The sequence below is a fragment of the Stegodyphus dumicola genome, chromosome 11 (assembly GCF_044657685.1).
Source record: "Stegodyphus dumicola isolate Sdum_Otavi_A_Nest chromosome 11, ASM4465768v1".
NCBI classification, from domain to species: domain Eukaryota; kingdom Metazoa; phylum Arthropoda; class Arachnida; order Araneae; family Eresidae; genus Stegodyphus; species Stegodyphus dumicola.
The window spans coordinates 107,835,846-107,857,875 of NC_140778.1; the positions used below are offsets into that span (position 1 = coordinate 107,835,846).

At 30.0% G+C, this 22,030-nt stretch overlaps 1 protein-coding gene across 3 annotated transcripts in view; it reads left to right on the plus strand.

Annotated features, from left to right (window-relative positions):
• The window catches only part of LOC118194494 (protein turtle-like), an 85,468-nt gene that overhangs the window by 2,243 nt on the left and 61,195 nt on the right, over positions 1 to 22,030 (plus strand). For all 3 annotated transcript variants that reach the window (XM_035365643.2, XM_085827063.1, XM_035365647.2), the window contains 2 exons: positions 5,848 to 5,893; positions 18,581 to 18,772. In XM_035365643.2, coding sequence (XP_035221534.2) covers positions 18,706 to 18,772 — 67 coding nt within the window. In that variant the 5' untranslated portion in view covers positions 5,848 to 5,893; positions 18,581 to 18,705. The remainder of the gene's footprint in view (positions 1 to 5,847; positions 5,894 to 18,580; positions 18,773 to 22,030) is intronic.

Sequence of the window (22,030 nt, forward strand, 5' to 3'; positions counted from 1 at the left end):
AAGAATATATTATTAAGCATAAGACAATATATAAGCATTTATAACAGAAATATAAATTCATTTAAAAAATATAAATTAGTATTAATATACTGAAATTTACCGGTTAAACGTGATATACGAAAAAAAATTGTCTTAAATTCCAGTTAACACAGAAAACAATATATTCCTTACAACAGCAGTAGTTTGCTAATTTTGATGACCATGGTGATGCATCAAACTATTCTGTCATCTTAGATAATCAATATTTTTTTATTTCAATTTAATCATCTATTTATGTCACACCTGCTATCCTCTGAAAGGTTATTGTTAGAAAAGCATTAACAATATATTATCTTGTTAAAATTTTACGCCATAAAAATTTATTTCTTTTCATAATTTTAGATGACAATAATCAATAATAAAAATAAAAGCATTACAGTCAAAAGTCGTTAATCCGGACTCGTCGGGACTTCGGCGATTCCGGATTATCGATTTTTCCGGATTATAGATCATCAGTTTAAATCTGGTAAAATGGCATGCAAAAATTATAAAATTAAAAATATGAAACCGTAATTTATGAAATAAAGAACAATTATGATCTAAAGGGTATCAAAATTTACAAAAAAAAAGCTTAATATTTATTTGTTTACTTTATTAAACATTTCTTTCAATGTAAGTTGTTTAAGCTGCTTCGTTTTTTATGTGATAATACATTCTCTTTAATTCTATAAACAGACATAATTTCTTGTTCAGTTACAAAGTTCCGCTGTTCAAGTCCTATAATTGCTGTGTCGAGAATACCAACAAATTTGTCAATCGAAATTTTTTCGTTTTCAATAACCTCTGACACTTTCTTCCCTATCGGAAGCGAATTATAATGACGAGGCATTTGATTTAAATCATATCAAAGACGAGATGAAATACTACATTGAGTAAGCAATTATAAGCCAAATAAAATAAAAACATCTGTCCTTAAGATAAGGATAGTGCTGACAGATCAACTTCCAATTCATTTCACGCCGCCGCGGCATTAAAGATAAACAAAGTTTAGATAAACAAAGGATATGCTTTTATCCATTTTTTGCAGCAATTCCACTTTTTGTTTAATGGACTCGGAAAGATACTTTCGCTTTGGATATCCTTTACTTATAGCAAATATATATCGGAAATTCTATTTGACATAATCGAAAGTTCAAGCTTACTTTTATAAAATTGCTCTAACAGTCTGCAAAAAATAATAATCCGAATCCAATTCGAAGATTAAGGAACAACACAATCTGCAACATTAACGGAAATAGATAATTAGATAATTTTAGCTTAGCTTATCCCGTCCGTTATACATTAAACGCGCATTCGTAAACGTATTTTGCGCACGCGCACACGCAAATTCGCAGCGGTAAAGGTCTTACGCGCATGCGTCAACGCTACGCATGCGCAGAAAGTTTGTAGCTTTGAGGTCCGGATTATAGATCATTCCGGATTATGGGTGTCCGAATTAACGACTTTTGACTGTATTTAATATTTTAAATGCACATGCACATTTTTTGCGGTCTACGAAAACAAATTTTAGATGTTGAAAACCTCATGGTTCTTAGAGCTGTTAATAATTAAGAACACAACATGAACAGCCGTGTTACAAATTAGCATTCACCCCTCCTTTCATCTCGAACCGAGAACCGGCATCTATCTACGAAAATATTTCTATCTAATCGTTGTTAAAAAATTCAGAAAAAATAATAATAAATAAGAGAAGAATAATATAAATCTGCAAATGCGAAAAACGACAGGGATAATTCAACAAAAAAATAAACGCAAGAGGAATGGTTGCAAACTTTAAACTAGCGAATAGGACAAATCCGTTGGGTTACCAGGTTTGAACTATTTTCGCCAAAGTTGGCGATGTTTACATTTACCAGGTTCTCTGCGGAAGTGCTTCCGATATTTTCTCCCTTCTTACCACGTGCCTTTCTAGTGTAAATGCATCTGGCTGCACTTGTAGTGTCATTAGGTTATGTTGATATAGGAATGTGAAAAATGTGCATTGCTTTTACTGGGATTTGAATACCGTGCATCCCAACTGCTTGCTGGACATGCCGTCCATTTATACCACAAAGGCATTCTATAAGGAGGGAAAAAATACCTCATAATGTCTTAAAATTTTTTGTGTGTTTTGACAAACAACTCGCAATGAATAACAGAAAAATCATTCATTATGCTATGATCATGACAAAGTTATGATTAAAAGGTCAGGTAACATCTCAGTGAAGACATGTCATTGATGAGTCCAGTTCTAATTGCTCAAGTCAAAATATTTTGTGAGAAAATAAATTTTAAACTGAATGCACATGTTTGACAGGCATGTTAACCAAATTTTAATATTACCTTAAGGTAATTAGAAATTTCAGGCAAAAAAGTTTGTTTATATTGAAGCATATGTAACTAAATGAACTGAGGAACAAATTGCAGATGAATTCATCACATGGATTAATAGCGAAAACATATCTCTAGAAAAAAATTATAACATTGACAAAACTGGTCTCTGGTCTTTTGTCAATTATGTGTCCTGAAATACCTTGGGAGCTTCTGCAGAATAGACTCCAACTGTTGCAAACTGATTTTATCATGTGCAAATGCTGTATGAACTTACAAATATAAAATAGCCATAACTCAGGAAGTACATGACCTCAGGCAATTAAAAAAGAAAAAATTTTCCCTATCACCTGTCATTCAAATAAAAAAAACATGGATAACAAGAATTAATGAATAATTGTTTTTAAAATCATGAGGTCCAGTGGGCTTATCAGATGATGCAGAAATTGCTCTGATAATATAATAGACAATCATTTGGCTCATGCGTTATGTAAAGTTTTAGTAAAAATAAATTGTCCTCTTTCCACCAAACTGAATTCCAGTCATCTAGCCAATGGTTCTTGAAGTTACTATGCATGATGGAATGCAGCTACAAAGTAGCCTTTTTTAAAACCTGTGCTAGAATTTTTCACAAATATTGAGACATTCAAGAATTAAAAAAATTAAAATCTGCTGTGTAAAATTATGGGAGGACATAATGTCTTAATTATGGGAGGACATGTTTGCCAATATTTAAAAAAATGCTTGGCATAATTTATCACTTGCTATCATATTTATAAAGTTAGTGGTGATGATGAAAGCTGTGAATTTGATGGTTTTTCAGATACGATACGCAAAAAGTGAAATTTCCAAATTGGTGGAATTTGCGCAGAAGTGATAGCAAATGAAGATGATGTAGCAGAAGTTTTTCATTATGAAGACAATGCCTGGTGAACAGGATGGCTCTATGGCTGTTTTCATGGTTTTTCTCATATGTAACAGAATATCCTTCACAAATGTGTCATTCACCTTAGGCAGATAGCCTTTGAGTGCTTTGCCATAATTAAAATAACCCATCTATCAACTAATGGTCGGTCAGTGAAATCTGTAGTATGGTTTTAAATTAAGAAAATGTTTCTACTGATGTGAAGAAAGTGGCAAAGAGTTTGTTGGTGAGAATGAGCAGATTTCATTTGATAGTTTAGTGAGAAATCTCAATTTGGCAATTACGGAGTTGAGAAATGAAAACTTTTTAACTGAATAAGAAAGTAGGTCTGTATATAAAATTAAAGCATTAGCAAAAAAAAAAAAGGGACCATTCTTAAACAACTTATGTTGAAAGAAATGTTTAAATGTGTAATAAAACAAATAAGTAGCAAATTTTTTAAAAAATTTTGATTCTCTTAAGGTCATAAATGCTTCTTTATTTTAAAAACTACTGTTTCATATATTTAATTTTATAATTTCTACATGCCATCTTCACTATATTTAAAACAAATCTAATATCCAGAATTTCCAGAATATGTATGATTCCAGATATCAGACTTTTATTGTGTGTCTTTAAAAGAAATTTAATACTTACATATTACCTTATCGATCGACCAAGTAGCGCAGTTTAGTCATAATTACAGATGATCACTTCCTTTAGAATTCTGTAGTAACGATTGACGATTGTTACTGAAATTTCTACCAATGGTTGACGAGATAATACATAACTAACAAAAATTTGATATATATGTATATGTGTGTACACTAAATTTTTTAAATATTATTTTTTGTGTTATATATGTAAGGTAAATAAAAAAACATGTAAATTAAAATTTTACATACATGCACACTTACATAGACATATACATTTCTGAGTCCGGTCCCAATAACAGAAGAGTACCAAACGATGCACCAAGAAGGAATAATGCAAATTGGACACTAATTGATATGCATACAGGTTTTCGAAGGAAAATGCAAATAGCAACTAATGAATGAACATGTGGCGCTGCAGTGCATCTTAAATGTGTACTGGCAGGATATTAAAGAGGAGAGATTTTGATTCCAGGTCATATAGTCTATGTGAATTTCATTTTGTGTACTCGTGGTAGACAGTAAGTATGCCTCACATACAGGTGCACAAAAAATATGTACGAATGTCAGCATTTGAGAGAGGACATGTAGTTAGGCTCAAAGAAGGCAGTTGGTCTAATTGGAGAATCTCTCAAAATTTGAATAGGAGCGATGCCACAGTTAGATGATGTTGGCAGGAATGGTTGAATCACGGCCGAATGCAGTGTCAAGAAAGAAGCAGTCAGCATAGAGAGACGAGTCTCATATTAATCATTATCATCATTCCTATGTGCTACTCGTGCTTCATTGATCGCAAAGACCATTAGTAGGCAGCTTAGAGAAAGAGAGCTGAGGTCACAGTCTTCCTTGCGCTGATTATCATTAATCTTTGTTCACCAAGAAGCCCATTTGCATTGGTGTCGAGCACATTCGATTTAGAATATCACTGACTGAAGTAGAATTGTCTTCAGTGATGAATCCTGCTTCGTATTGAGCCCCTATGACTAGCGAAGATGTATCTGGAGACTCCTTGGATAATGGTAGAATTCCAACCTGAGTGTTGTGCGCCATATGGCTCAAAAGTCAGGAGTGATGGTCTGGAGTGCTTATAGTGCATTTAATAGCAGAACCTCATTGGTTCTCGTCCGTGGCACCCTTATGGTACAGAGATAATGTCGATAATGTTTACGCCCTATTGTGTTGCACTTCATATCACGCCATCCTGCACTTACATTTCAGCAAGATAATGCCCGCCCATATATGGCAATAGTTTCAACTGCTTGTCTTCGTGCTTGTCCATCACTTCCTTGGCCAGCAAGGTCGCCGGACTTCCCCCCCCCCTTTCACGAAAAATGTTTGGAGCATTATGGGCAGGGCCCTTCAACCTGCTTAGGATTTTGCCGATCAAACACACCATTTGGACAAAATTTTGCAAAATATCCTACATAGGGCATCTGTCAACTCTATTAATCAATGCCAAACCAAATAACAGCTTGCTTAAAGGCCAGAGATAGACAAACACATCATTGACTTGCTCAGTTTGTGAAGCTGATTTTCTTGAATAAATCATATTTTTTTTTAAATTGCAATCATATGTTTTCCTCTACATGTACATCGCATTCCAATTTTGACCCATTCAGGTAACTTCATGGTGCATCATTTTTTTATAGTAGTGTATATATATATACATATGTGTGCACACATACACAATTGTGTGTATGTTTATTTAACCATGATCATGTTGAAAGTATTTTATGATTCAGAAAGTTTTATTCCTTATGTGCCTAAAGTTGTAATGATTTACCTTTTTAGGTTTATTTTTATATTTTGTCAAGTTTATTTTCAAAATTAAATTTTTCTTATTTTGCACTTTTGTTAATTAAAGAATTTATTGTTTTTATTAAAAAGTTGCTTTAAAAAGGATTTTCTATGCATATGTGTAATCTGAAGTTTATTTTTCAGTTATACATTCGATATTTGGATTATTCTGACATCAGAGATATGATGGGTAATAAGATTTTAAATTTTTCTTAATGTTTGGTTTAAATTTTTCTTAATGTTTGGTTTTCTTAATGTTTCTTATTGTTTTATCTTAAGTCTTACAAATGAAAGCTTGAAACTAGCATTATATCACTGTAAAATATGTGTAGACTCTGAGTATTTAAATCTGCATACAATTTATATACTTTTATTTGTTATATAAAATGATTTGTAGTAAAAACTTAAGTTATTCCTGACACATTTTTTTTTAATTAAAAGGTGGAATTTTTGTTATATTAAATTTCCTTCTCAATAGCAAAAGATTTAACATTTCTCAAAATTTGAATCACAAGACAAATTTAATTTGAATTTGTATTATCTTAATTTAAAAAATAATTTTAATTTATCATTAAATTTGAAAGCAGTAAAACTTTGATGATATATAGTAAAACTTTGATGATATATCATTCTCAATATTGATTTAAAATGACATATTAAGCAAGATGCCATCTTGGTGGAAGTTGAGCAAGTGATTTAAATTGATCTTTAAAATTTTCTGATTGATTTTGAATATTAATCTGGAGGAAGGAATATTTTATTTAATTATGTATGATTTTGTTTTTAAATTACTGTTGATTTAAATTAAGTAGAATTAAAAATTCAGAACTTACCAAAATTGTTATAGTTTTCCAAGTGGCTTTCTGAATTAATCTAATTAGTAACATTTCAGTTAATGTTGTGGAAAATGGCATTATATGGATGCAGAGCACTAAATTCTGAAAAGAAAACAGCATTTAAAGAAAGAGATGTTTTTAGAACGCACTTCATGTATCAGAATTTTAGAAATATCGATCAATATAATTTGCTTTATTATAGCTAGTTATCCTCGTTAAATATTTCTCTGTATTTTTGTAATTAAGTGCATAGACTCCAACTACTACGGATTCTCCGTAGTTTCTACGGAAATTCATGAAAAACTACGAGCTACGAAAAGTATGGAAAAAACTACGGATTTTACAGAAACAAGAGCAGGAGAACCAGTACGCAAAACGGAACCAACTAATTCATCCGATGATTGGTTGAATACTCGTGTTATCATATATCACGTGTTGAGTGCGTTCCTAGTTTTGAAGAATTAGCCAATCGTAGATCAGTAACTCCAACCGTTAACGACTTATCAATAGTTCCACCCAATTGTCTGTCTCCCAGGTTCCTCGCTGATGCGTGTTTAGGCTGCATTCGGCTGCATTGTGTAGTTTACGGCGAGAGCTTAGCGTGTGTCTTGTGAACTGTGAATCAGGTGAAAGATTTTTAATCATAATGCTGCCTCGAACGAAGAAGCCAAAATTATCAAAGCAGAAGTTTAAAGATTCATATTCTTCAGAATTTCCATGCATTAAAGCGTCCGAAATTTCTGTGAATCACGCACACTGCAGTGTATCCAACAAAGACTTCTCAGTTGCTCATGGTGGAAAAGATGACTGTAAACGGCATGTGTTTTCTCAAAAGCATATAGAACTTGGCACCGTAAAATCTAAAGAAATAACAAATTTCTTAATAAAAGATGATGAAACAGATCCTATAAAAGCCGAATGCTATTTTGTTCGTTTTTTAATTGAACATAATCTACCGCTTTCTGTTTCGGATCATTCCAGAGAGCTTTTCAAAGCAATGTTTCCGGATTCTGCCATAGCAAAAAAATTTAGCTGTGGTCATACCAAAACTGCTGCTATTGTGAAAACGCTTGCAGAAAATACTGTTGCTGATATTATAAAATCAGTGTGCAGTACATCATTTTCTCTAAGTACTGATGGAAGTAATGATAACAATGATAACAAACTGTACCCATTGGTTATAACATACTACAGTAAAGAAAAGGGAGTGATAATTACTTCATTGATTTCTATTTTAGAATGCACGAATAATACAGGAGAAGGTATTTTTAATTGTATAAATGAAAACTTTAAAAACAAAGGTTTAGAATGGAAAAATTGCTTATCATTTTCTTCAGATAATGCTAGTAATGTGATTGGAAAGTTTAAAGGTGTAGCATCATTTATCAAAATGCATCAACCAAGTATAATCACCCGAGGTTGTCCGTGCCACCTCTTGCATATAGCTGCAAAAAAAGCTACTGAAAAATTAATTGGCTCAGAAATTGAAATGTTTATAATAGATATATATTTTTACTTGGAGAAAAGTTCGAAACGAAAGCATAGCTTCAAAGTTGCTCAACAAATTTTGGGACAGAATGCAAAATCTCATAAAATTTTGAAATATTGCAGTACGAGATGGTTGTCTCTTTTAGAATCTATAACAAGGATTTTGGAACAGTGGGATGCTGTGATAAATTTTTTTGGAGATAAACCAGATAACAGTGAGAATGAAGGAAAGAGATTGCAAAACATTAAAAAAATTTTACAGTCACCGACCACCAAATTGTACTTGTTATTTTTGAAAAATACTTTGCCTTTGTTTATAACAGTAAATATTAATTTGCAACAACAAGCTCCTTATATACATAAATTGAGAAGAGAACTTTTTGAACTTTTAATGAATTTACTTGTTAGATTCGTAAAACCATCAGTAATTTCTAAAGAAAATGAAGATGTTACTCTAACGTCTATTCCATTTCAGAAGTATAGTAAACAAAAAGAAAATGAAAATTTAGTGATTGGTGCGGAAACAAGACTATATTTAAAAAATGCCAAGTTGAATGAAAGTGAAGGGAAATCATTTTTCAATTCTGTGTGAGCTTTTTTTGTAACTGCATGTTCATATATAATTGATAAATTTCCACCGAGTGATCCATTTCTAAAACATGCTGAAGTTGCTGACATCAACTTGAGAACTGAAGTCTCATTTTCATCTGTTCTTTACTTGATGAATACTTTTCCATCCATTATTGATGAAAAATGTCTTAATCAAGTAGAAATTGAATTTTCCATGTATCAAGTAGATGATTTGAAAGAAATTGTAGATTTGCGTATTGATATAGCATGGGGAGAAATTGCCAAATTAAAAAATATGAATGGGTGTATTAAATACAAAGTATTGCCTTCTGTAATGCTTGCTGTCTTAATAATACCTCATTAAAATGCAACTTGCGAAAGAATTTTTTCTATTGTTAAAAAAAATCAGACAGAATTTCGACCAAATTTAGGTCTTAAAACTCTTGAAGCAGTTTTGATTGAAAAAATAAATATGCAGGCAAATGAAGAACTGTGTTATAAAAAAACATTCTCAAAATCAGAACTTAAGCTTGCTAAGCATGCTACATATAAATCTTTGCATTCATAAATTATGCATATTTTGTTTAATACTTATATGTATCATTCTTGGTTATTTAAATTTTATTTCCCTGTAGAAATCATATCCAGAATAAAGATATGATTTATAGCTTCTGATTTTTTCTATGATTAGTAGTGATTTGAAGTACTTTTTATTAGTGAATGCTTGAGGAGTTAAAAGAAAAATTCTAATTAAATGTGCATATAATTTACAAGGTATATTTTTAATTATTCTGTTTTATATGTATATGGATTTTAAATGTAATAAAATTGATTACAATTAATTATTAATTTAAAATTAATGAATGGTTAATTACAACATACGCTATGCGCACATTTTCAAAGTTGTAAAAATGTCGTTCGCGCGTTGACTACTGACAAGGTTTGCTGAAGGTTGGAGTCTATGTAAATGTTGTATAAATACTGATTAAATTGGGTTAAAATTGAGAATTTTTACCATTGTGCCCAAGTATAAATAACATATTTTTAAATGTGCTAGTATTTTACTTTATTGATATAGAAAAATAGTCATTATGTTACATCCAGAAACCTTACAGAATAACTTATATTTCTTTGAATCTTATTACAAATTTGTGTAGAATTAAAATTTTTCTGTTATTATTATTATTATGTGACTTCAGACATGATAGAATGATGGTAATTTAGTATCAGGTGCTCTTGTCCAGATATCTTGTCATTTAATGATAAGAAACAGTTAATCTAAAGTCGTACACTATTTTAAATAAATTATTTATACATTGTCTTGCTTTTATATATATATAGTAGTACCTCCTGTAAGGTACACCTCTGAATAAGGACAGAGATGCCTCTATTCAAGAGACAATCTGTTGGTCCTGCTCATTTTGAAAAGGGACCTTAATATATTTACATTTTATTAAGGGACATTATATTTAAGAGACACTGGAAAGAAGTTTCAGAAATAAGATAGAGGTAGAGAAATAAATGAAAATAAAAGTACTCTTTGTTTATCTTTTGAAGTTTCAAAAGCAAGTTTGTGCTCAGTGAAAGTTTTGTCACAAGGGATAATAAAATAAAAAATTAGTCCATCTCTTTTGAAAACTGTTTGTCAGTGGAGAAAAGGAGAACAATACATTGGGAAAAAGCAAACTGTGATGCAATCAAAATGATATTTTGCATTCATAGGATTCAAAACCCAGTTATTCTTGCTACTGTTCTCATTAGTGGAAGAAAGCAGTGTTAGCAAGTTGAAAGGCAATTGAAGAGAGGGACCAGTGGGAAAGAAAAGATCGTGATATGACTGGATCACCTTGCCAAGGCACAGGGATCTCACAATGTGAACAGAACTTCTAGCATTCCTAGTTCTTGCTAGGACTCGGGAGAAAAAGAAATGTAGTTTTGTACTTTTGTGTTATTTTTACATACTTATCTAGCATGGTTTCAAATAGGAAAAGATTAACATTAAAACAAAACAAAACAAAACAAAACAAAAAAAAGTTGGTGCAATTCATGTTGCAGAAACTGAAAAGCTTAGTGTGAGAGATTTAGTGCAGAAATTTTGAATAAGTAAAAAGGAAGTAAGTCATGCACTAAAAGATTATTATGGATTGCTAATTCAAATGAACATTCCAATACTATAAAATTTAGAAAAACTGAAGCTTGTGAAGTTGATAAAATAGTATTCAACATGTTTTGTTCTGTAAGAGCAAACAATATTCCTGTAAGTAGAATATTATTGCAAGAAAAGGCAAAAAATTGCAGAAAGTCTGGCACTACAGGACTTCAGAGAATCAAATGGTTGGTTAGACAAATATAAACAAAGACATAACATTACTTTTAAGACTATTTATGGTGAACAAAAATCAGTAGATATGCAACACGTAATGGACTGGATCAAAAAGCTTAATGAAATTTGTGAAGTATGTGAGGCTAAACAATGCAGATGTTGCTTGATGATTTTTATTGAATTTTATCTAATAAAACCCTGTGTTTCAAAGGCAGAAAGTAATACTGAAAACAGAACAGATGATACTTGAAAATTTTATTGAATTTTTTTTTTTCTGATAAAACTGCATGTTTCAAAGGAGAAAAGTGTGGTGGTGATTAAAGCTCCAAGGAAATGTTTCACTATGCTACTTTGTTATAACGTGGAAGGAGAGTTTGAGTAATACTGTAATTGGAAGGGCCAATAAACCAAGATACTTCAAACACATCAATCTAAAAGCTTTGTTAGTCCATTGGTATCAAAATAAAAAATCATGGATAATGCAAAGCATAATGTCAGAATTGTTTGATTGCTCTTCATGAAACAGTGTCTAGAAAAAATAGGAAGATTCTTGACAATTCGAGAGTCCACCCACCAAATGTAAAACTGAAGCCAGTAAAATTATGTTCTTCCTATGTAATGCAGCGTGAGTATTACAGTCTTTGCACCAAGTTATATTTAATAACTTCAAGGTTCATTATAGAAATCTGTTTTTACGAGTGTTTGCATGTTCTTTGCCAAGCTGCTTGGGGAAACAGTGATCAGCGCTTGTGAAATGTGTCAATGTGTTGAATGCCATTCAGTGGATAACAGAGGCTGTTAAATCTATGTAACAAAGTTGTGTTCAGCACCTCTAAGAAAGCAGGGTTTGAAATTTCAGTTTTTAGTGCCCTTAGTGAAAATACTTCTGACAAAAAAGGGATTTTTTTTTTAACTTGTCAAAATCAGTGTTAGTGCTGTAATGCAAAATTATTTAGAAACTGATGAAAACTTGTGTGCTGAAGACATCAATGACAACATAAAATCTTATATTTCAACTGTAGTTAGTGGTGTGGGCTTTAACAAAAATAGCTTCGAAAGCACTAAGGAAGATGACGAAAAGCCAGACAAAATGTGTAATATAAAAAACTATGCAGAAGCCTTAAATTACACCTCTTGATTTAAAAATTCCTGATAACTGTTGGTGATAATGAAAGACTTAAGATTATCAGTGGCTTTAATATTCAGGTTAAAAAAATGCATGCAATACATATACTTTCAAACGAAGTCATGTAGCCTACTTTCAGTGCATTTCTGTAAAAACAAAACTCTGGTTTTCATTTCATGCATTTTTCCTATAATTAAACTTTTTGATAAAGACTTTTCGTTTTTCATTAACTTCAAGTTCAAATAAATACCTGTGTGTGTACCTTATTTATAGATAATTTATGTAAAGCTTGATACAACCAGAATTTCTTATTAAAATTATAGTTTTTAAGTATGTACCTTTGAGGAAGGGACCCTTCTGTTTAAGGGCCAAAATGTCTGGTCCATTGTTTGTCTCTTATTAGGAAGTATTACTATAGTTCCTCTCTGCTTTGATCTGTTTTTATGTTTTTAATAGTTCAAGGAACATATTTATATAATGTTTTGACGCTGTGTAATTATCTTTTATATCAAACTTAATAATTTGCTGTTATTCCAATATTTTATGATATATATTTTTTATTTTTAAATTTAATTTCTCTAGTTCTGAATTATCAAACAATAGTTTTGGCCTACTGGTTAATTTATTTGTAGGAATTGCAGTTGAATTCTCCAAGTGGTGTTATAGATGAGCAATTTTTTTCTAAAAATATGCTAGTAATTCAGATTTCTAAAATTTTTGTTTCAATATTTGTTAAAAATTTTTTGGGTCTCTTGTTCAAATATTAGTTTCTGTAAACTGAATAACTATTTTTAAACACTATTTTTTTTTTTGCTTATAAGGCATCTTCAGTTCAAAGATACATCACTTAATTTCAGTACCACCAGAAAATACAGAAAAAGTATTTTACAGTACCAATACAGGAAAAGAGTTTTATTTTGAAACTGTTCAGAAGACATAAAATGAATGAAATAAAACACTGAAATACATCCTGCAAATATTTTTAATAATCATCTTTGATTTATGAGCAGCTATAATATTCCTGTTTAAATTAATAATTTGGAAAAACTAGGTGTTCAGAATAATTAGCAATTAAAAAAATATGATTTTAACATGCACCTTGTTTTGCAACACTTGTGTGAGGAGGAAAAAAAAGAACAAGCTTTGATTCAAAGAAATATTGTATTAAAATTAGCAATTGTTTGTCTCATTTCTCTTAATGCACTACGAACATTGCCTGCAACTGTACACTGTAGAAAACTGTTACATGAAGCAGTGCTCATTCCCAAATTTTTTTAACTTTAATCTGTTTCAATAGCTTTGTACCATTATAAAGGCATAAAATGAAACAATTGTATATAGTTCATAATAAATTTGTAGTTCTATGTAATAAATTTTATATATGTATAATAGTTTTCTGTCTGTTTTAAGATAGAATGAATTGATGGTTTTTAATTTGTTACAGAGAGTGTTTGCATATTGCACAGAGAATTTATGTAGAGTCACCAATAATCATAATTTTTTTTTTTTTTTTCAGTAAAGTCAAAAATGATTATTGGAAGTGTTAAAGGCAACAAGAGTCAGCATAATATTCCTAAATTTGCAGGACTGATTTCAAAGGTTTAAATATGGAACCCTCTCTTCAGCTGGAAATGTGCTAAGTGTGCAGTTCTATAGCTGAAGAAGAGGGTTCTATTTTTAAGCCTTTGAAACTGTTTCTACAAATATATGAGTATTATGCTTCTTGTTGCATTAACACCTCCAATAATATAAATAATATTTTAGCTCCAGTTTTATAGGTTTCTAACAGTAAATTAAATGAAATAAATTGAAATAATTGATTTTTTAAAAATTCTTGTGAAGTTGGTCAGAGATTAATTATTAAAATAAAATTGCCATAGTTTTACATACAAATCATTAAATATTTGAACAGCATAAACTTCTTACAGTTAAATGTCAGGATTTTTTTTCTGGTTAATTAAGCATCAGCTTTAAATATAGAATCATTTTAAAATGTGACTGCACTGTTACAAGATTTTAGAAAAGAAAGGTTAGGTGATTTAAGAATGAAGATCTATTTCATTGTGCAAGAAATCATCGTAGGAAAGGGGAGAGTTTTTCGTTAAGGGAGAACTACATTTTAAATCATTGCTTTTATTTCATGAGATATTATAATGATTTTTCTAAAAATTTAATTTATTTTCTTTCTTTCTTTCTTTTTTTTTTTTTTTTTTAACGGCCCAATATACAGGCTATAGAGATTTGGCGAAAATTAAGTGTATCTTAATTAGAAATTAACCTTGTGTAATGAAGAATGTTGTTTTTATCTTTATTTGACTAAAAACTGATAAAATATGCCTACTAAATACCCTCCAGTTTTTATCTTCTATAATGGAAGAATGTTTGTAAATATTTTATGACCCTGAAGTTGCCCTAGTGGCTTAGTTTTTATAATTATCTGATCATAATGTTTATGTGAGTCAAGAAATAGTTTTCTCTTGTTTGTTTGGAAAATTGCCAACTGTTGCACATTTTTTTAAAAAAAAGTGTATATATTTGGAGGTTCCTAAAACTTATTTATCTTTCGATCCAAATATTTTTGTTTGATTTCAAATTTTGGATTCAGTGTTTATGTCTCATGATCTTTTCAGTTACTGAATAGCTAGTGTCTGAATTATTGTGGTGTGTGTCTTATGGAAAATTAGATTTAGTTCATTTAAAACATTTGCTGATGCTTCTTAAAGGTGATCCAAAATAATTTTAAAATATTTAAATATGGTCTGTATTTTTTTCATTACAATTTTATAATTATTATTCTGATGAAAATACTATTAATTTGCAAAGAAGTATCGGTTTTCATTGACTTTGGACTGTATATTGAGATATATTTTAAGTGCAGGCAAGAAATTTATCAGTAGTTTTTTATATTTTAATTTTTATTAATATTTTCTATTCTTTCCTGCTAGAGAATTAACAGTATTGGAAAATAATTGTTTTGATGCTGCTTCTGTTATGTTGGTAATATGTTGTTTAAATAGTACTACTTGGTAATTGAAAATATTATTAAGTTATTTTATATCGAATATTATTAAAATTTATAGAGTTATTTTTTATTACTTCAAGTTTAAACTTTTATTGTTGCTTTTCACCATTTTGGTTTTAACAAGATTAAAATAATTTATACTAATTTGTTATATTTTATATTTACATTAGTTTTAAGATCTTAGTATTTCTTATTATCATGTAATTATAATAATAAAATATTATGTATAATTAAGAAAATATTATAAAGTGTGAATATTGTGTGTAATTAGTGGTATGTTATGTGGTCTTATTAATATATATAAGATGATGTTATATTAGTAATAAAGTATACTAAATGTGTAAAATAAAAGGACACATTTTTATAATGCTTATGTACATAATTCAAATTTTATTTATAAAATTTTCCAAGTGTAAATTTAGAAGTAAAAATTTATGTAATGAGTTTTAATTTGCTTTTTATGGAAGTATTAATAGTCAAGCAAATCAACAAGTCCCTTTGAAAATGGGTGAGAAGGGGATTAATAAAATAGCTTCAGGAAATAAAGTAGTCCAAAATGTAAATTAATTAAAAATCAAATAAACTAATCAATAACTAAGAAATAAGGAAAACTCTCATTCTGTGTATTAGATTATTTGTAAATTTTATTTTTGAGCATTTTCCATTTTAGATTTAAATAGATTTAAGTGAGATTGCAGATATCCAGAGCTGTAGTTGTTTGATTACTCATTTCTTTTTTCAACGCCAAATAAAATTATGCTTGTTATTAATTTGTTTGGATGTTGTTTGGATTTATTTTTCCCATTGATTTAAATAGCATAAAAATTTAATTTAGTGCATTTATATTTTAAAGAAAGTACTGCATTATTTTTAGATTTGGCATTGATATTCTCCATACCTGTATCTTACATACATAGATAGGGAAGCTGTTATCTCTGCCTTTAACTGTATTCTTCCTTCTTTGTTTTATGCTAAGCCATTAAAAGGCATCTCTTAAAGTATAACAATATTGTAAAAGTAATATGTATAATAATTTATACAATTATAATTACATATATTACAATATTATACAGTTACAAAACATACAACAATACAAATAGTACTGCATAGTTGATTTTACTATATCATCTCAATTGAACAAAGTTTAAGTTTAATTTTAGTAATAATTAAGATAATTAGGCCTTGTAAGCAATTTTAAACAAAAAATAGTTTTTTGTTTAATTATAGTACTATAAAAGGAAAAATAAAATTATGTGTTTAGTTTTAAAGTTCTGTAAATATTTTTGTTTTATTATTATTTTTATTTTACTTCATTTTAGTGAAAATAAAAATAGTATTTAGCAAACAAAAAAAGTAGGTTCATCATTTTTATTTACCAATTTAACTTTTCTAAAAAGTGCACTTTTATTTAAAGACATTAAAATCTTTCATTTTTTAACTATTTCTTGCAAAATAAAATATAGTAAATGAAAAAATGGAATTATTTTACTTCCATTGTGGTAAGCATATATTTTGCCTAAAGAAGAAAGACTATTTATTCAGATTTTTGAAGTATCTGGATAGGCTATGGCCCTAATTTAATCAAGCTGTTTGGAACTTTGCTGAACATAATTCTGAAATATGCAGCTTTTCTAGTAAAGCCAGACCTTTGGGATTCATTTGTGATTTGCTGAAGTCCTTCATGAACCACTTGATCTAATTTTAGATCAGCCCTTACTCCCTTTCTAGCCACATGGGCTTTCTGACACAACGCTTGCTTGATAGGATAGTAAAAGGAAGCTTGTTAACTTTTATTTCCAGAAGAGAAGTGAAAAAGATATTTTTTAATTTAAAGTATTAAACAGTGAGAAACATCATCTCTTATAATATAGAAATATAATAAATTAGAATATTTCTATAACATTATAAACATGAATGTTGTTAAGCTACATGTTGGAAAAATTTCAAGTGGTCTTATTTTTTGGCAGATATGTAATGATTTGTTTTAAGACTGGAATTAGATGCCATAACATGAAGTGCAGTTGGTGAAAAGTGTAGTTTTTATACATTAATCATCCTACAGTATTAAGCATTAAGGATTACCAAGTATATGGCATACCAAATTTGATTGACCTTAAGAATTCAAAATGTTATTGAATCTAAGCATTTCATATTATGGATACTCAACCTGTATTAAATTTTGCATTACAGTTTGTTTCCTTTAAATTAAATTAAAATAATTTAAAGTACATTTATGTAATAAATAGTGATATTGTTAACATTTTTTATGTTTAATATAGGTCATATATTAATTGCTTATTATTGGTTCTCATTATTTAAGTTAATCCATAAGTAGCACAGAAAATTTAGTTAATTGCAATTGTTAGTTATGGTTCTAATATGTGACATGGTAATTGTATTTTCATTATATTCAGTGCTTGTATTTTATATGTCTGCCTGTCAGTGAACTAATCCTGTGTCTACGCAAGATTAGTTCACTGATTTAGGTATTTCAAAATGATATATGTTGTTGCAGGAGAAACCTTTTCATTTCCTAATTTAAATTTCATTGTGAGTGACTCTGTTATAAATGCAGTAATATAAAAATATAATTTTTAAAATGTTAGTTTATTTTGAATGTTTTGATGGAGATATTTTGAGTTACTAAATTAATATTGCTATTTATACTGTTGTGCATAACTTAATTGATAAGGAGTTGTAGTTTTCAAATTTACTCTTTTTTTTGTAATTCTTTTTAACTTCTTTACAAACAAAGGAATAAATATTTTAAACTGCATCTTTTAATAGCTTATTCAATAACATATAAAGTCTTATGTCAAGTTGACTTTAGTATAATTTTGCCATTAGTTTTATTAACCATTAGAATGGTAAGAGTAACTCTAGAAACTTTTTTGGAAGGTGGTATATATTTCCAAATTGTATTTGTATGTATGCATTGATTTCTTTCCTAAATTGTGCAGTTACATGCACATTTTTTAGTCTTTTCTTTTAATTAAAAAAATGTTTATGACTATTTTAACAACAGAAGTTTCATTTAATCTTTTAGAACAGGCTAATAATGCACAATAAAATACTTTAAACACACAAAAAGTTGAATGTTAAAGATCAATGTGGTAAACTTTTTCAAAATGATTTGTGAATATTTGGATACTTTAATGGTTATAAATGAAAAAAAACTTCAATTGTTTTTCTTCAGTTAATTACAAATACATTAGGAACTATACCAAACTAGGCTCTATAGCTCTAGTGTACTAGTGTCTAAATTTTAGAGCAATGTCTAAAATCTCTTACGGGATTGCAATTCTTTTATTTATTTATTTCAGATAGCTAAAGACTGATTTGAGCTATCAGAAATATATTATGTAGTTATTTAACTTCTTATAATGAAGAAGTTAAATAACTACATAAATGTTATATTGAGTTTAAATATTTTAAAATTCTGTGCCAAAGGCACTGAATTTTAAATTCTAGGTGTTTATGTAATATTTAACTTTAAATCTTTTTATTTTCAGAACATTTGATATTCTCCATTATCTGCTCAATGCGAAACTCTTGCTACCATCTTAAAGCAAGAGAGAGCTTTAAACTTTCTTGTCTTAAAAGATGAGTGCAAAGATATATTAACTTGTATTGTGAGATGGTGATGAAGAAAACATGTCACTTTCTTGTTTTTATATCTGTTTGGTCATTGGGTGTTTACTCAGGTAAACTTTTAATATTTTTAGCTTTTGTCTTTGAAAATTCCTCTTTTTTTAAATGCTCTTTTGTTGTGCAGAAAAATAAAAGATATTTAGTAAAAATGCTTTTTGTATTGCAGCAGTGTGTATATTATATACAGTCTACCGAAAAGTTCTGTCCTTTTTGGAATAAAACAAAATATAAATTTTCCTTACCGTCAATAAACTTTATTAAAATAATATAATTGCCATTATTATTAATGACTTCTTGCCAGCATGAGAGCAATTTGTATATCCCATTTTTGAAAAATGATGTAACTTTTAACTTTTGATACAAAAAATTGAGCTGGTGCTTGTTTGATATCTACTTCATCTTTGAATTTTTTGCCCTTCAAAAAATTTTGTAAGGACAAAAACAAGTTATAGTCAGAGGGTGCTAAGTCCGCGGAATATGGTGCAATGTGACAGAATTTTTCAGCCTAGTTCTGCAATTTTTTGACGAGTCCCCAAAGCAGCATGTGGCCTGTCATGATCATGATGCAGTACGATGTCCTTCCGAAAAATGCAGTACGGAAATCGCCAGCCTCTTTTCTTGGACTGTTATCTTTAAATTGTCTAATTGCTGACAGTACTTCTCCGAATTGAGCTTTTTTGTTCGGTTTTAAAAGCTCGTAATGTACTGATCCTCGAATGCCCCACCATATACACAACATTCTCCTTATTCAGTGTCAAATTTGGTTTAAAGGTGGGAGGGCTAGGTTTCCTGAGTTCACAATATGCCTTTTTCCTTATGATGTTTCCGTGGGTGATCCACTTTTCATTCCCAGTTATTAACCGGTTTAAGAAGGGCTTCATTTTGTCCGGAGCAAGCAGAGATGTGCATATGACGACTCGATCATCCAAATTCTTCTGACTTAATTCATGTGGCACCCGTCTTGAATATTTCCACACCAATTCCGAATATGGTTCGAAATGGTTTGCTGAGCTGAATTAAGCCTTTCTGCGATCTCCGATGTTGTCACAAAAGGATCTTGCTCCAACATGGTCGCAACAACACCGTCGCCAATCAAAGATGATCGTTCAGAACGTGGCTTATCAGAAAGTTCGAAATCGCCAGTTTGAAATTTTTTTAACCATCTTCTGCATGCCTTACCAGAAACTGTACCTTTATCAAACACATTCAATAAATTTCTACGTGCTTCTGTAGCATTTCTTCCTTGTTGAAATTCCTATAAAATACAGTGGCGTAAATGAACTTTATCAGTGGCCATGGGTACACTATCGCTTCACACTTAAGACTAACGTGAATCAACTTTGTTTTAGTTAACTTGCTAGTTCAGTATATATACATTAAGTGATAAAAATAGAGAGCCAAGCATACAGCAAATAAACATGTGCTTATGTGTCAAATATTGTTGTCGTAAAATGGACATAACTTTCCAGTAGACCGAATGTATCTATACATAAAACTAGGGAAAGTTAAGTTTATGCTGTTTTGTATGTATGGTTATTTTATATCTTACATACATACATGTATGCATGCATACATACACACACACATAATTTAGATTTTAATATTAAGCGTTTGATTTATATATGTTTATGTATATAAGTTCCTTCGCCCTGATGAAAGTGACATTGATTGAATTCCTCTTCTGTTTTTGTTCATATTTCTTTAAATTTTATGGTTTTTGAAGAGGGCTTTGGTTTGTTTGAAATGTTTTGGTTTTAACATTTTTAAATTCATTGTTGCATTTATATGTTTATTTGAAATTTTTTAATTATGAATTTCAATTTCTGTTCTTTGTGAAATATAAGTTTTAAATTTCTTAATTTATGTCTTTAATTATATATACATACATAAACTACTTTCCATTTTGAATCAAAATGGAAAAGTAGTTTTTTGCATTTAAATGTAACTGGATCAGAATAGTGATTAACATCCTGTAGGGGAAATCTTGACCTGCATATGGGTTTGCTGATTTTTTTAATTGTTATATGAAGTTGTTTAAAAAAATTGTTTAAAATTATATATGCATGGCATGGAAGAAACATGTCTGAGCAATTGGAGAGAGAGTGATATAAGCTGCTTCGCCCTGATGAGTCAGCATTTTCTCACTAACTTTTCATTTGTTCATTTTCTTGAATTTTCATTTAAATTATATTTGCGTTACTATTATTAGTTGCATGACAGACATTTTTCCTTTTCATGTTCGTTTTGTTAATTTTCCTTTAAAAATTTTTTTATTCTATTTTGAACTTGTTTTAATTGAATAGTTTAATCGAATAGTTTTAATTGAATAGTCGTAAAACTGTTGAAACATGGTGGTTCGGCCCAACTTTCGAAATCCCGGCAAGTGGGCTGACTGCATGGGTGTTTTCGGGATTTTCCGCATGTGTAACGTGTTGGCAGTATCTTGTGGATGCATACATCAATAAAGCGGGCGCAGCCGGGATAAAGTTGCTGAATACTGGTAGTTCGGTCCAACTTTCGAATCCTGCCGTACTCTCCAGAAATTGTGGATGCATACGTGAATACAGAGGGTGCGGCCCAGGAAAAATTGCTGAACACTGGTAGTTCGCAGTTCGCTCCAAATTTTAAATCCCGTTGAACGAAAGCTGGCTTCACTGGTGTTCGGTCCAACTTTCGAATAAAGACCAACGAAAGCATTTTCCACATGTGTATAAAGCGGGCTTCCCCTCTAGCATTCATGCGAGCTAGCATATATCTTGTGAATGCATACGTGAATCAAGTGACCTAATGTGAATAAAGCGGGCGCTCCACGAAGGCATCCCTTCCTCATGTAGTGGGCTTGGCCACTAGTCATATTTTAAAATCCGTCTACCTGGAATACTATGATTGAAAAATATTATATATACAGAAAGATGATCTGATGTGAATTATCCTGCAATAAAATTATGTTTTAAAACGGCCACCGGAAGTTTTTGATTTATGCATTCATCCTTCCAATCACTTCCACACTTTATTAAGTGTCTTCAGAGGCCAGAGATTAAAGTACCAGATTCCTTCGTCTATGCCTTAAAACATGACAACTAACTTTAACATGATTTTTTTTTGGTATAAATTCAACTGAGATTTTAAATTTCGCTGGGTAGAAAATTATAACATGGTTCCTTTCAGAGATTGAATGTCAATTTAATTTCTATTGAGTTTATAGTCTCAGTAACTGTTATATTTTCAGACTTCTTTAGACTTTGTTAATCTGTGCAACTGAAATCAGGCAGTTCTTTTTTAATTACCCTGCATGTTCATAAAACACATTG